The 15,397-nt window shown below is 45.2% G+C and overlaps 2 protein-coding genes across 7 annotated transcripts; one reads left to right on the top strand and one right to left on the bottom strand.

Annotated features, from left to right (window-relative positions):
• Positions 1–298: 298 nt before the first annotated feature.
• LOC114858649 (fascin-like) lies at positions 299–4,437 on the bottom strand. Its single transcript, XM_029156146.3, has 5 exons — positions 3,459–4,437; positions 2,308–2,464; positions 2,100–2,221; positions 1,856–2,026; positions 299–1,545 (listed from the first exon to the last, which is right to left on the bottom strand). Exons 1-5 carry the CDS (start codon positions 4,276–4,278, stop codon positions 1,340–1,342), a joined length of 1,476 nt encoding a protein of 491 aa, XP_029011979.1. The 5' UTR covers positions 4,279–4,437; the 3' UTR covers positions 299–1,339.
• A 2,808-nt stretch (positions 4,438–7,245) lies between these two features.
• Positions 7,246–15,041, top strand: iqce (IQ motif containing E). 6 transcript variants are annotated; one of them, XM_029139723.3, is made up of 21 exons: positions 7,246–7,656; positions 7,795–7,836; positions 7,970–8,018; positions 8,117–8,197; positions 8,706–8,807; positions 8,964–9,034; positions 9,364–9,477; positions 9,559–9,609; positions 9,684–9,754; positions 9,832–9,904; positions 10,129–10,169; positions 10,425–10,576; positions 10,876–10,931; positions 11,040–11,275; positions 11,458–11,565; positions 11,751–12,057; positions 12,173–12,259; positions 12,547–12,674; positions 12,790–12,863; positions 13,739–13,830; positions 14,114–15,041. In XM_029139723.3, exons 1-20 carry the CDS (start codon positions 7,585–7,587, stop codon positions 13,816–13,818), a joined length of 1,995 nt encoding a protein of 664 aa, XP_028995556.1. In that variant the 5' UTR covers positions 7,246–7,584; the 3' UTR covers positions 13,819–13,830; positions 14,114–15,041. The 6 variants fall into 6 exon arrangements, with proteins under 6 accessions (XP_028995556.1, XP_028995464.1, XP_028995373.1 ...); XM_029139631.3 differs by having other exon boundaries at positions 8,117–8,209; XM_029139540.3 differs by having other exon boundaries at positions 8,117–8,263.
• The last annotated feature ends 356 nt before the right edge of the window (positions 15,042–15,397 follow it).

Raw genomic sequence — 15,397 nt, 5'->3', positions numbered from 1 at the left:
TATTAATGCATTCCCACTGATATATTGATTGATTGAATGTATGACTGAGCATTACAGGAGCACTACAGTTGAAGTCAGTCAGCACAGGCAATTGGGTCTGTGAAAGTCTGTGCAACATTATCTGTTATAGTCTGAAATAATCAATGTCTGGTTAAAAATAAATGAAATACAGGTAAACAAGTGAAATATATTAATTTATCAAACCCTGGACACATAAAATGTAAAATCAGAAGCATCTGCAGAAAGAAAAGAATACACTGACAAGCTTCTAAATGTAGAAAGAAGGATAAAGGGACGGTCCAGTGAAAAGTGAAACTTTATTGATATTTGAATCAGTTCAGGCTCAGGTCAAATATGTGAACATGAGAAAGAAAGACTGCAACGCTCTATGGAAGGCACAGACACACGGCTGACTATAGCATTGTGTTAACACAGCGGCAGCAGCAGTCAAACTAAGGCAGACGATTCTTTACAACGCGTGTGCTTTCATCTTCCTGCAGGTGACACGTTGTGCAGATTTCATGTCACACGCAGTATCATGTGTTGTTTCACTGCATAAATGTACATGTTGTGCATCTTCTGTTACCCCTACACTTCTAGCCTTTAACTCAAAGTTAAAGCAGCTGAGTGGCTGAACGTGAAACCTTTACCCTCACATCCTTATTCACGTTGTCTGCCAGAAGGAGGAAGAGGAGGAGGAGGAGGAAGAGGAGGAGGAAGGAAAGATGAGAACACGCAGGCAAAAACGACCTGCCAGGCCGTCCCCATCCTTATTTTCATTCAAAGTTACCATGGTCACTGCCTTTTTGAAGGACTCAGCCACATAAAAGCACTATTTACAGCGGAAACATTAAAATCAGGTACATCCCTTTATCTGACGTGTGCTGTCTTGATAGCTTGAAGCGGAGCAAAGAGAGCGGGACATTCAACAGGAGGAGATTAGGTACGTTATGAGTTATCGCATTCTATGTGCTCATTACACCAGTAGTCACCACGAACAGGCACGACCCACGAAAAACAGTAACCGTTTGTGCAAATTAGACTGGAAGTGGAACGGGGAATGTGCAGCCACGCTGTTCATTGAACAGGAAGTCGATGTAAATGCGGTAAAAGGCCCAGTAAGAACAGAGAGGGATTAAAAAACAAGGAAAAAACACGCTTTTGGTGCTTTGGTGCCACAACTTCCAGTTGATCAGCTTCAGTTCCCACCACACATCCATCCAAACCAGTTCACAACTACACACACAGGCGCACAGGCTAATGCTAAGAACAAAACATCGAACCGCTATCTTATCAATAGTTTGAAGCGTTGTGCGAGGCGAGCGGCGTCCGTGCCGTCTCAGTATTCCCAGAGGGTGGCGCTGTCCAGCGAGTCGGCGCTGGCCTTCAGCCCTCCGGCGTGGTCCCCCTTCAGGTACTTGCCCCCCAGCGCGCGAATGGCCACCTTGTTGACGTCGCAGAACTCCAGCAGGAACTGGGCAGGTGTGGAGCTGCTGCACGCCACCGCCGCGCCGTCCCCCACGCACCAGTACTTCCCCTGGGAGTCTGCACACACAGCACACTAATGAGGCCGGGCCGGGCACAGAACCCGCGGTTCCGAGACAATTCATCAGCAGTAGATACTAAAGTACATAGCATTCATTTATGGGTCAAGTCTAAGTGATGAAATGATATTTTTCCCATTAGAGGCCCTGAATATTGATTTTCTCTTTACCTTAGTGCATTTAAATATTACAGAGCTGAGAGCTATTTTAAAAGCTGGCATCAGTCAAACCCACAGGATGTGTGCCCACGATAATGTGAACCTGATTCAGCTTCTCAGACGCTTGCATGTGCACGTTGGGCGTTTATCCACCTTTGAGCGCGTAAGCTCCGCTGTGGAACTCCAGCTGGAAGACGTCGTAGGAGGCCCGGTTGGAGTCCAGCGTGGCCGCTCCAGCTTTGCGCGCGCCGATGAAGCCGTGCTCCCCGCGCAGCACGATGAGCGGACGGTTGATCAGCTTCATCAGGAACTGCTCGGCCTCCCCTGGAACAGTGAGACGGTTACGAGAACCCTGATTCCGCCGCCGCTCCACCTGAACGCGAGCGCGGGCACTGACCTGCGGCGTCCACCGTCGCCGCCAGCTGCCCGTTCTTCTTGGCCACCACGTATTTGCCGTTGGCGGCGCGCACGCACACGCGGCCGTCGCTCCACTCCAGCTCGAAGAAGCTGTTGGCGGCCCTGAAACACAGGAGAGACCCGGCTGAGCGCCCTGCTGGGGCCGTCACGGCTCATTCGTGCAGGTGAACACGCGTGTGAGTGGCTACTTGGTGGAGGCGGTGCACTGGAGGCCCCCGCTGGCCGTCAGGGTCCAGTACTTGCCGGCGGCCGTCCTGAAGGCACACTTGCGGTCTTCGCGGCTCATCTCCAGCTGGAACACCTCCTGGTCGCCCTCTTCGTCCTGGTTAGCGGACAGGTCCATGCCTGGAAGTCAATCGGCAGCCACAGACCTTAGTCGTGTGATTCTGTGACCTGGGCTACAATACAACAACATGATGCTGCTGCATGCTCTCATTAAGTAAGGACTCCCTTTGAACGGGGCCTTGGGACCAGAGGACGGCACAGCAGGGAACCCCCCAGTGGCACATTATCTGCCAGCAGCTGCCCATTCACACAGCAGCTTAAACCTCCAGACAGATGTCTGCTGCTGCCAAAGTATGTCACAGGTCAACACTTTCATAACAGAAGCAGTCATGTAAAAAAGAAAAGTAACATGTGCTGCTTTAATACCGATTTAAACAAAATCTGACAGAGGGACGTAATTTAATAATAATAAGGACCAGGTCACAAGTCAGTGCCACACACTGACCCATTCAAACACAGATTAACTTTGCAGCTCCTGCCTGAATGCCTGCACACACACACACACACACACACACACACACACACACACACACACACACACACACACACACACACACACACACACACACAGGCTGCATCCATTACTGCAAACTGACCATGTGACTATCACCAACCCCATATCAACACAGAGGAGCGAGGCCACAAGACAAAGGGTTCACGTGCATCACGTCTGGCTCACGCCTCCCTCTGCCTTTTCCTTTCTCTGCGTCTCCTCCATGTCGTCCCCTCCCTGTTTCCCGTCGATCCCCTTTTACATTCTGAGATAAAGAATGACGGATAACTGTAGACTGGAGCTGACCCTGAGCCAGCCGCCACAGCGCACGGGTAGAATTACTGCTGAAAAATGTCGAGCTAAGCAGATGTTGGCCCGGCGGAGGGAGGAGGAGGGGCCCGTAATGAAAGACACATGGTGAGGGCGAAATGAAGTGAGGGGAGCCGCTGGTTCTGCTCTGCGTCGCTCACACGCATGAAATCACGCAGCAGTTATGCGGTGACTCCGTGCGCGTGGAGGATGTGACTCCCTCCAGCCGCCGCCGCCGCTGCAGGGCCTCACCTTGCCTCGTGGACACGTTCCTCTCGTTGCCCGCAGTCAGCACCACCTGCGCGTGGCTGCGCTCCAGGCCGAACAGCTCGTCCTTCCCCACGCGGCCGCTCTTCCCGGACTTCATGGTGCCGGACGGGCCCACGGGCGCCAGGTAGCGGCCGTTGCAGTCGCGGAAGGCCACTTTTCCCGAGAGGAACTCCAGCATGTAGCCGGTGTCCTTGTCCGTTTTGGTGGACAGGCCTCCGTCGTTGCGAAGGAAGCGGTTGTCGGACGTCTCCAGGTGATAGCGCTGGTCGCGGTACACCAGCGTCACGAGGGAGTCGACGCCCCACGGGACATCCCGGTCAATGGACACCTCCTGCGCGCTCAGGTGCGCGAAGCGTTTGCGCGCAAAGCTGTAGAGGTTGACCTGCGGGTGCACGGCCAGGTGCACGCGCCACCGCTCCGCCGGCGAGGCGCTCTGCGCGAAGCAGGTGATGCGGTCCTCGGTGCCGCCGAGGAAGCGGCCGTGGGGCTCGGACTGCAGCGACCACTGGCCGTCCTCGTGCACGGCGATCACAAAGCGACAGTCGCGGCCGCGCGTCTCGCTGTCCGCGGTGACGTTGCCGTCTTTGTCCGTGGCGAGGTAGCGGCCCAGGTGGGAGCAGAAGAAGACCACGCTGCCGTCGTCCCCGCTCTGCTCCAGGGTCCAGGTCTGCTTCTTCTTCAGGCTGCTGGCGGACGCGTTGATCTTGAAGCCGAACGCCTCCGCCGTCAGATACTTCCCGTTGCTGTTGATGAGCCCCAGGGGGATGCGCAGCAGGTCCCCGTCGGCGCCGTTCGCAGACATGACTATCGCGGGTGGAAAGGAGGAAGGAGAGGAGATGGTGCTCGTCGGAACGCGGACAGGGCGAGAAAGAGAGCGACTGTGGGGGAGTCTGAGAGAGGGAGGGGGAGAGAGGGAGAGAGAGAGAGAGAGGCAGAGAGAGAGAGAGGCCGGCGATGAGCGTCTGCCTCCGGAGCTGCAGGAGTTGGACTGACTTTATTCTAATACAGTACACGCCCCAGATACAAGCAGGAGCGCTAAAGGGAAATGACTCCAGTTTTCTCCAGCCACCACACCCCCTGCTGCGCCACTACAACACACAGCAGCACAGAGCGGACGCCATCAGAGTGAACACTTCTTCTAAATCCATACCCCCCCCTCGTTCCCTCCCTCTAATTGAACTCGCCCTCGCTTCCACATGGTCAGAGCCATTCACCAACGTACAAACCACTGTTTGTCTCCGGGGTTGCGTGTGTGAGTGTGTTTGTGCTGAGCCTGGAGAAAACTGGGGAAAGGTCTGATAGGAATCAAAAACAGACACAGGACAGTTTGGTTCACGAGAGCCACTCACAATGGTTTGCTTCCACACACAGGGCTGCATGGAACACAAACATGTTATGTTGGGGCACACACAGAGATATCAGGTGTCAGAACCCGGCCGCGCGGGTTTTCTGCTCTCAGCTCCAGTTGTTTCCTGAACTTTGCCTCCTCGTGCGTTTCCGCCCTTTTCCATCTGCTGCCGCTCAGCTGTGCCAGTCTTTTCCATTCTTCTCTGTCGGTTCCCGCCTGACATCCATCTTTATTTACACTGGAGTGAGACCTAACGAATGTGTGCTTATCTCTTCACATCTGATCTAGTGTTATTCACACTGTAAGAGGAAGCCCCGCGAAGAGCCAGTTTATCCACTAAAACCATTGTTTTTCACTGATCTGAAATATCTGATCAGGGTTTCATCTGCTTTTACAACGTTATTTGTTCCTCGGGCGTAACAGCTTCCACACACATCGCTTTCCATACAAACCAGCGTTCGTTCTACTAATCTAACTCACATCTACACACTGAAAGTACTTTGAGCGAGCGTGACACATAACTGCAGCTTGTTTGGTTTTCCACAAATTCAGAGGCCCATAATTTGCATGAGTTTGCGTTTTATGTTTTCACCGAGAGTTTTGCACATGTAAATTCTCACCTGCAAAGTCACCAGGAACCTTGGTTTGTATGTGCTTCTGGCTGCAGTTATCAGACAGTTATTACAATCTCTATGCTGTACCTCCGTATAAGTACACTATACATTGCATGTCTTAAACCTTAAAGCGCCTCCTAGAAGACACTAACTGGGGATTGGGGGCTGGGGAGAGAGTGGGATTTGGCCTCTGCTTGGAGAATGCAGTCATGAGCAGGAGGAGAACTGGGCTGAGACCATGTCTGGGGTTCAGGAGTGTCTCTTAACCACATCGCCCCCATCTGGACATTCAGAGAACTACAACAGACGTATGTCGTGAACACGAGACGCACAAGATTGAGAAACCTGCCAGTAAAGCAGTAGCAATGACTCCACGAATGACTTCATGGTATTTCTATAGATTATGACAGCGGATCAATCACAGGATCCTGAACATCCATTACAATTTATTAAATTGTTTTTTACCTGCAAGTGTGTATGTGGTTGTAGAAAAACAGTAACACATGGCATTGTCATGTGTATCATTGCTTTTATCAGCATAGTCGCTGTGATTAAAATTTGATATAAAAGTTTTCCCTGCTGTTTTGATTGGTAAATTTGAGTGTGAATGCATTTACAAACAGTAAAGTGCTAAATATCTGTGTTCAGAAACCTCATCTCCACATCCATCCGTATTGTTATCTTTCAGCATCTGTTTGACTAAACACATTTTGTCAGGTTTGAAGCGATAACTGAATGTTGTCGGATTTAATTTGACAAATGCAGGTCACAAAAAGTCGAAACTCACTCACAGAAGATTCCTCACATATTTGTTGTTAATTTTGCAGTAAAGACTAGGACGTGTTGAAATGTAGAATGTGGTGTTTTTATTTGCATACACAGCTTCTGTGCTCAGGAAACAGGAACATGTGTATGAAAAGCTGCCATGTTATAAAATGTGTTCTTTGTTATATAAATACACAGGTGATGAGGTTTGTTCAGATGACCTGGATGCAAACAATCTCTGTTTTAAAATACAGCTAATGCAATAACTGCATATAAAACATTACTATTCCCAACTGAGCGCTGACAGTTCTAATTTGGTTTGCCTGAACAAAAGTATGCTGGCGTGCCTGAGTGTGCAACCGTGGGGGGTCCAACACTTGCATAAACACTGTGTATGAGAACATGATACAGTTACAAGAGGCCAAATTCTCCTCAGAGTCTCCAGGAAAGAGGAAAATGAGGAGAAAAGGTTTCTATGCAGCAATGCACTATTATGGGTTATTTATGGGAATCAGCGGTCTGGTTTAATAAGCTACTCTTAGTTTGATAATACCAAGCTTAGGACAATATGTTTGGCCACTTCAACTCACACTTGCATTAATAAGGAGGAGATTTACGAGAACCAAGTCAACTAAAAACTGAAAAGACAGAAGTTGACCAGTGCTGCTGAAAATCTGGGTACTTATATATTTATTTATATAAATATATGAATTATTTTATATGTGATGTATGTGTTTTTCGTGGATGTCGATTTACACATACCTCAGAAGCTGTGTCAAGCTAAGCACAATTCCATGCTCCACTGGATAGGTTTTCAAAATAAGTATTTTGCTGAACAAAAAAAAACAGGCAGACACGATTATTTATTTATGTAGGTATCTTTTTAGTTTAAAAACACAATTATTAAAACTGTATGGCAGAAAGAGATACATTGTATCTCTTGTACCTTTTTTACTTTTTGGCACGAATTGGATATAATTAATATTGTGTTGCAGTTTATTTTGAAGGTAAAGCACGCGGCTTCCGGTACCCTCTGCCTTTCTCTGTTGGGCTTAACGCGGCTCGTTAACGGCTACCTGGTTGCTAGACGACACTGGTGTGGAAACGGCAGCCTCTGCTCGGAAAACAAACATTATTTTAGCAGGTTTTACGAAGCCATGGTGAAGCTCGCCTGCCACCGCACCGTCGGCTTCTTACGTGGGGTATTTGTAGCTTTGGGGGACGAATAGTTCGAGTTGTTACGCGGCTAGCGTCTTTTTGCTTGCCCCATGTTCTCACTACTAGCAAGCTGAGCTGTTAGCCTCGAAAGACATGAGAGGATCACACACGGACGGAGTCAAGTTGTCCAACTTCACGTAACGCCGACGCTTGTTTTACAGCCATGTTCAGTGAAACTGCTAAATTGTCTCTGGAGGCGAGTGATGTTCAGACAGACGAGGACTGTGAGGATCTGGTCAGTGTTGAACTCACCCACATTGGATTTTGTCCCGTTGTGTTTAGGTTTATAATTTCAGTTATTTTGGGGTTAATTCCCTCTTTTGTTTATGTCTCTCTTTCAATCAAACCCTTCACCTCAACCCCGCCCACTTAGGCTGAGGATGGCTTCAACTTCTCTGCTGATATTTTTGAAAAGGTAAGTCACCTGTTAAAGGTGAATCTGTCCAAATGCTTTATCTTTAATCTGACTGACTTTGCATGTTGGCTTCTACATGCGTCATTAAAAACACAAGCGACTGGTAAATGAATGCATTGTTTATGCTCTCTAGGAAAGAACGAGGAGGAAACCATCATCTGGAAAACCCCCTTCCTCTCCAAGTGAGACCTGATTAGCTGCTAAGTGAGGGATATTTCTAAACGCTGTGGTAAAACACACTTCACAGATTTAACGTTGGTTTCCATTTTTGTCTGTTTAGAGTCTCCATATCTGTCCAGCCTGAATGTGAACTCTAGAAGAGCGGCGGTGGCTGCCTGGAGACTTCCAAGGGCCTCTTTAGGTGACACCAGAGGTGACACGCCTGGGGACGGTAGCTTAGCTCGCTTTGCAACCCTGAACAATCACGGTAGGCAACATATAAACACAGCTCCACAACACCGTCTCTTCTCAGGATGTCTGTATAGCTCAGACGAGGGAGAGAGACTCTGGTACCTCTGTAGAGATAGATAAGGGCATTAGTGAGCTGATCCATTGTTCAGAAAAACTGTAGCTTTGCACAATGTACACAGGACAAAGTGTTTTCAACAGGTGTTATATGCCTGAGTCAGATGCGGCATTGATTTACGTTGGAGAATACCCCAGGCTAGTTCTAGTTCTTTAAGTACTCTTTAGTACTTTTTTATGCCATCAAGAATACAAGCCAGCAACACCACAATATACGGATGGTGGACACTCACAGTTGAATAAAAAGAAGGTTAGCTAGAGTGCACTATAAAACTGTGGGATATCAGCACATTATTATATTGATTGCCTGAAAGAAACTCAGAACTTGTCTTCGTCTTTTCCAGATCTGTCCCAGACGCTGAGATCAGAGTTTGACATGACGCCAGAGCTTCTCACAAAGGCCTTCTCTGTGAGGAAACACAAACATCTAAACTCTTCATCCAATGGTGAGAAAGTATGTCGAAATTTGTTACATAAACACGTTGAAGATCAGCGTTTGAGCTGAGAATGGGAGACGGTAGCAGGATCTGGAGTGATATCAGTTTAGGTGAAATGTGTTTGATGTGCACATGTGACTGGGCATCTTTGTCCGTGTGTTGCAGGCTTCGCCTTCAGCACACGCGACTGCAGGGACAAGGAGGACATGTATGATGAAATTATTCGCCTCAAGAAGGTAAAAAGCTTGTTTTAGAGTTACCTTGAGTTGCATATTCTGAAAAAAACAGCTGATCAACACTCTGCGTCATGATGGTGTGTTCAGCATTAAAGAGACTGGAGATGTATCAAGTGTAGCATCAAGCACCTGGGTGATTCTGTGAAATGACCTTGAGCAGCTCATTTAATGCTGCTCTTTGAACTGACTGTGGTTGTAATTTCTCAATTTCTCAAAAGAGGATTTGGGTTTTTGATGATACTCTAGGTTAATCAGATTAGACACGTTAGGTTTTGCATGTAGTTTTTTTTAGTGCTTTGACATCTGATCATTACATCTGCTCTCTGCAGTCTCTTCAGGCACAGAAGTCTGACAACCAAAAAATGAAAGCCAAGCTACGCCGCCTAGAGGAAGAAAACGCTAAAAGAGAAAAACAGATAGAAGAACTGCTGGATCCCACTAAAGTACTGTTATTAAAGTACTATGCTGTATACGATGAACTCAAATATAGCCATTGTAAACGGTGTTTTGTTACTTTTTTACAGGGACCTGAATATACTCGCGGTTTGGTGGATAAGAAAAAAGAGGGCAGTGTGGTGAGTAGTTGTTCAAGAAAACAAGAGCATCTTTAGATGCCCACTCAGTAATGACTGTTTCCCTCTGTGTCAAGGTTGTCAGTGGTCTGAAACAGAGAATCCTGAAGTTGGAGCAGCAGTGTAGAGAGAAAGAAAATGCCCTGAGGTAAAATGTCGGTGTATCTTTACATCTGTCTATTTGGAAAGCAGCATAATGTTCAGGTTACTCTCTGTTATTTTTAGTAAACTGCAAAGTGATCTGAGGACTACCAATCTGGAAGAGCTGAAGATTACGGTAGAAGCCTACTTTGAGGAGGTAACTCAAATGTTTTTTTTATATCTTTTGATGTATGTTGGTGCTTGGATATGTTCTAAAGCAGAACAACTAAAACAACCACTGCAACCGCAAGAAATGGGAGAAAGAAGCTGGTGTTGAAAGAGCTATTCTTTGACTGCTTTGTGTTTTTGTTGCTGTGAAAATCTGTTATCACATTTACTTTGGTCATTGAGGTGTGCGTTTTTCTGTGGCTTTTCTTTTAGATCCAGAGACTGAGGATTCTTCTAGAAGCTACAGAGAAAAGGTATTTATGTTATAACATTTGTAAACAAGAATAAATAACAATAATTATTATATTCATGGAATTCTGGACCTTCACCTCCCTCACCTTTTGTCAGTATCTAGAATAGAGGAATAAAGTGTTCTTTTTGTTTAGTGACACATAACCATACACATAACACAGACATATAACCAATGGTAGAAAAATAAAGTATAATTTCTGCGTTAATTGTCGTCTTACTCATTAAGTTCATCCTCTCTTTTTCTCTTGTGTCTGCAGTAGTCGAGCAGAAAGTAAATGCTCCCAGAGGCAGCAGAAAGCTTTAAGCTCCACAGTTGATCGTCTGTCTGAGAACCTGAAGCAGCTTCAAAAAGAAAACGTAGTGCTAAGAGAAGAACTCAGCAGCGAGAGTCCTGCTGGAGGATTAAAAGGTCATATAAAACACTCCAACACACAGTGACATACCAAACAATTTCATTTTATCAATTAGTTTAAATATGTCACTGAAACTTTTCTCCAGTTAAGAGACTTTCTGCAGCTTAAGATATAAGCATTTGAATAGAATACTTATTCTGACTGACAAAATGTTTTTGTCTGTGAAAAATCACTAGTGGCAGTATAGTTGCAGTTTTAATTATTTCCCAACCCTTCAATGAACAAAAAATGCCCATTGTGGCATTGTTTTGTAAATAGTGGTGAGAAAATATGTCTGTGTGATTACATCCCCTAGGTTACAGAGACTGGAGTAAACAGAGACTGCTAAGAAAACTGCTGGATGTGGAGAAGGTGAGAGAAAACGGTTTCTAGCTGTCAAACACTTAAGTCATCTGTGTCACCCAGTTGGTTTAGACATCGCAGCTCCATCAAAGACTGAATCTGCTCTCCACCAATCAGAGGCTGGAGGACAGCAGAAGACACGCCCTGGCAGCAAAGAACAGCAGCCGATTGGATCAAGAAGTCCAAAGCCAAGCCACGCCCATTCAGGTTCCACGGCTTACCATGGCAACAGAGGCAGTGGCCTCCGTGGGAGTGATGACAGAAGATAGGGAGGAGCTTTCAGATTTAAGAGCATGCCTTAGTCAAGTAGAGAAGGAGAAGGTGGAGCTTCAAGAGACCCTGTCAAGAAAAGAGTGAGTGACATGTAACATTACATGCTCTAAAAATAATATTTATTGTGTATTGTATATTTCAATCTAAAGCCCCTGTAAATTTCAATTTTTCACATTTTTTTCAACAGTGATGATCTACATTGTAACAGTAACTGTTAACAGCTATTAAACTGGTTTGTTAGACTAATTTTCTTGTGTTTAAGTGATGAATTAAAACAACTGAGGTCAGAAAGAGAGGAACTGGAGAAAGCGACAGCGCAATGGAAGACTAAACAAACAAAGGAATGGAACAAAGAAAGACAGCAGCATAAGTATGTTTTACTTTAAAAATGGGATAATTGAATTTCTCTACTTCTTTAAATGCTTAAATGTCTGATCTAGTTAATGTGGTGCTTGGCCACAGTGGATCATATTTTTAGTGTAGACTGCGTATATAATATATATACAAAATAAATATATATATACATATATAAATGTGTGTGTTTTTGTTTGTCAGGCACGAGTTGGAGCAGTTGTGGTTGAGGATTCAGACTGTGGAGCAGGATAAAATCAAGCCTGAACATGCTGAGCTTTCCCCTCTCTGTGCCACAACAGCAGACCGGCTTAAGGACACTCAGGTCAGATCAGGTCAGAAGGATCGAGAAGAGAAGCAAAGCAGGCATAGACTGAAGGAAGGGAATCGAGATAGATATTTAGGTAGAGTTGAAGAGAAAAAGAGGAATGAAAGAATTCAAGATGACAAGAAAAAAAGAGAGAAAGCAGCAAGCATCATCCAGACAAAGTGGAGGGCGCACAGAAACCGGGTAGGTGATTATGCACAGTTGGGTAGAAGAAGGCATTGATGTGAGAATAGAAACATGTTCAGACGCTCTGTCCCGTTTGTCTTTACATCTTTATCTCTGCACATTTGATCTTAAGGACATTGTGATGCTGCAGTCTGCAATAAGAGCACATCTCCTGAGAGAGTCACAGCTGAAGGACCTGCTGAAAGACGCACACAATAAGGTCTCACTCACACCCAGACACTTCTGAACAGTCTGTCTGTAGCTGCAATAGACCAGGACTCCTGGTAGACATCAGTCAAGTCCTATGCAGCTACAACCAAAAGCTGTATTATTTTTGCTGTTTAGTGTTTTGTGAAGCTGGTCACGTCAGCAATGAAGGTCTAGCATTTAAAGGATTATATATAAACTTCTGCTGCCTTAAATCAGACACAGCTTAGTTAAATAAACACCAATGACCTTTCTGTCCTGCCTTTGTGTTTGTTCACGTTTTTTATGTCCTCTTATCAGGCTGCAGGAGAAACAAACTCCTGCAACACTTCTGCGCCTGCAGAGGGAGAGGTGGATGTGATTGCCTTGACCATGATACAGTCTGCCTTTAGAGGACACATGGCTCGTTGTAGTTTTGCAATAGCGAGGTGAGTTGTTCATAGACAACAAAAAGTCTATAGATCAAATGTATTCAAGTGTACAGCAAATAATGCGTGTGTGCGTGTGCGTGTGTGTGCGTGTGTGTGTGTGTGTGTGTAATAGCCCAGAGTCCTCTGTGCCTTCCCCCATAGAAGCACCAAGAAGCGCTCGCTCAAAATACAAGCCGAGCCAAACAGGTGAGATTCACTCATCCTGTGTGTTAAAACAAGTGTGCGTGTGTGGTTTGCACCTAATGCATTCAGTAATGTATGTCTTGTCACTTTGCTGCTCTGTGTATGTGCAAGTTTCCCCTTAGTGTCACGTGTATTAGTGTTGTTTTTACACCTTTACGATGTAGACGAGAGAAAGAAGAGCGTAATGGGAAACGCATGATCTGCCACTCACTCAGATCACTTGGCTCAATCCTGTGATTTGTTAAATATTCAGCACTATGGCATCGCCCCACTCTCGTTCTCAAGACAGTTAATCGTGTGTGCTCTGACACAATATTGAGGAATGACGGCTTGCGTTAGAACACTGATGCAGCTCCACATTGCCCGTTTCTGCTTCACCAGCCAAGGTTCTGACGGCCCACTATCAGACTCTCTCAGCTCTAGCCATATTGCAGAATTTTGCCTGACCTAATTGACCTTGGTCGACTTCTCTGCTCTCCCCTTTGCTTTCCTGCTGCATCTCTAACACTTTCTAGTGCTATAGGTTGACAGCAGATGGGTGCATAGAGCGGAATAGCGATGTCAGCGATTTTGCCTACAAGTTTACAGGCTGACCCTGCATTTGATGCTGCAGACATCTAAGACTGCACCATTTTAGCTTATGTTGCTCAAAAAGGTTCTCATTTCCTATGGTTATAATTACCCCAACCATAGTTTTGTTGCATTTTAGTTGTCTCTGCATTTTAATATAGGATATATATTTTTCTGTGGCGTGTAGTGAATAAGGCTTCAGCATTACATGCACTAAGCAAGGCCCATGTGTTCATAGTCTCATTAGACGTACCATTCACCCATATATGCAGATATAATGGCTGGCTGCATGGTATTTTGTTTTTAAGGTGCTGCATTGCTCCATAATGAAAAGGGCAGGGTGATGAAGATCCATGGCCCATCTCAAGCACTCATGCCTCCAGGATGACACCCACAACAGGTTAGACCTGGACAATGTACAGTACAACAATCAGAGATGTCCTCTATTTTGTATGTGTCCATTACACCATTCGATTTTTCTGTCGCTGAACAAAATATTTTGCTGAGTATGTTGTGAAATGTTTAAAAATCTATAGATCTAATGAATATTAATGTAGAAATGTGCATACAATAGCTTTTTTGTTTTTATGGATCTAGGTGTGTTGGGGTCTACGTGTAAACTAGAGTTGCATTACAATTATGCCTGTACATTAAGCACAATTGTTCTTGTATGTGTTCTTTAGATCAAACAGAGGTTCATTCTTCAGCCGCGACTGAAGCAGCAGCTGCTGAAGCTGATTCTGATGATTCAGATGACATCATTGTGTCGCCATCACGTCCACTTAGAAGCAGAGAAGTTTTAATCTTATAGACTCGCTGAGGTTTGTGTTTAAAGAAAATCACGGTCAGGTTTCTTCCTAAACCTGCAAATGATATCTATATTATTCAGGGTAATTATGAACATACACAATAATTGCTCATTGTCCAAGGCAGACAGTAATGACTGGTGCAGATCTTTTGGCACATATAAAGACCTCATATTGATGTGGTTATGTAGAATAGTGTCCTGATTCATTTATCACAGTTTGTTTCAAAGGTCATGAAAACTTGTATAGAAAGTGTAGATAAAAATGTCATGTGACAATGACATCGACATGGGGCATGTACTTTTATTCTTGTGGTTAATTGTTTTAACCAAATATTCCAGGTGGATGTTTTCTTTGCCAAAGTGCCTGCTGCATGAATATTTAAAGTACATTTACAGTCATTAGTTACTGTATTTGTTTTTGCTAACTTCTATGGCGTATGTCAGCCACACTGTATTGCACAGCCTTGGAATAATTCATCATATTTTGACATGCCTGAATTGCAGCACATCATTTACACGTCAGTACACCATTGTTTCGCGAATGCCTAATAAATGATGACTGGTTTTGACGTATGACTGAGGGGTCATTCTCAACTGATGCACTATTAAGCCAAACTGTGAATAAATTATAGATCTGTCTGCTGCAATACTTAGACTCACTGTCAGTACAGTGGAGCATATGCAGGGAGCATGTCTAATGCCCATAATGTCTGAATATGCAGAGGTAGACCAGTGGGGAACATGGATGAAGTTGTATTGTATTTCTGAGACCTTCAATAAACATTACACTCTTCATTATAAAACCTTCTCCTAGTGTCTTTACCATCATTTTGTACAACTAACAGTTGTAGATATTCATCAACATGTAAGATGTATAATGGGCTCAAACCAGCAACAAACCAACAGCACTTCTTTATGCTTTTTGTACTCTAGGTAATATAACACACAAGGTATTTTTACCTTGTCTTATTTCTACTTCTACTACTTTGTATTTGATGATCTGAGTAGATTAACTTCGTGTACTTTGTCAACTCGGTCCCTGAAACATGAACGCGTCTTTCTCTTATGGAACGTAAGGCCACTGTAGCGTGTAGTAGCGCGGCTCCGCCGTTAGGGGGCGTCCTCTTTGCGCATTTGATCTTTCCTCCACGCTCGCACG

The sequence above is a fragment of the Betta splendens genome, chromosome 1 (genome assembly GCF_900634795.4).
Source record: "Betta splendens chromosome 1, fBetSpl5.4, whole genome shotgun sequence".
NCBI lineage: Eukaryota > Metazoa > Chordata > Actinopteri > Anabantiformes > Osphronemidae > Betta > Betta splendens.
Note: the sequence above shows the minus strand (reverse complement) of the source record. Positions and strands in the feature narration are given on the sequence as shown.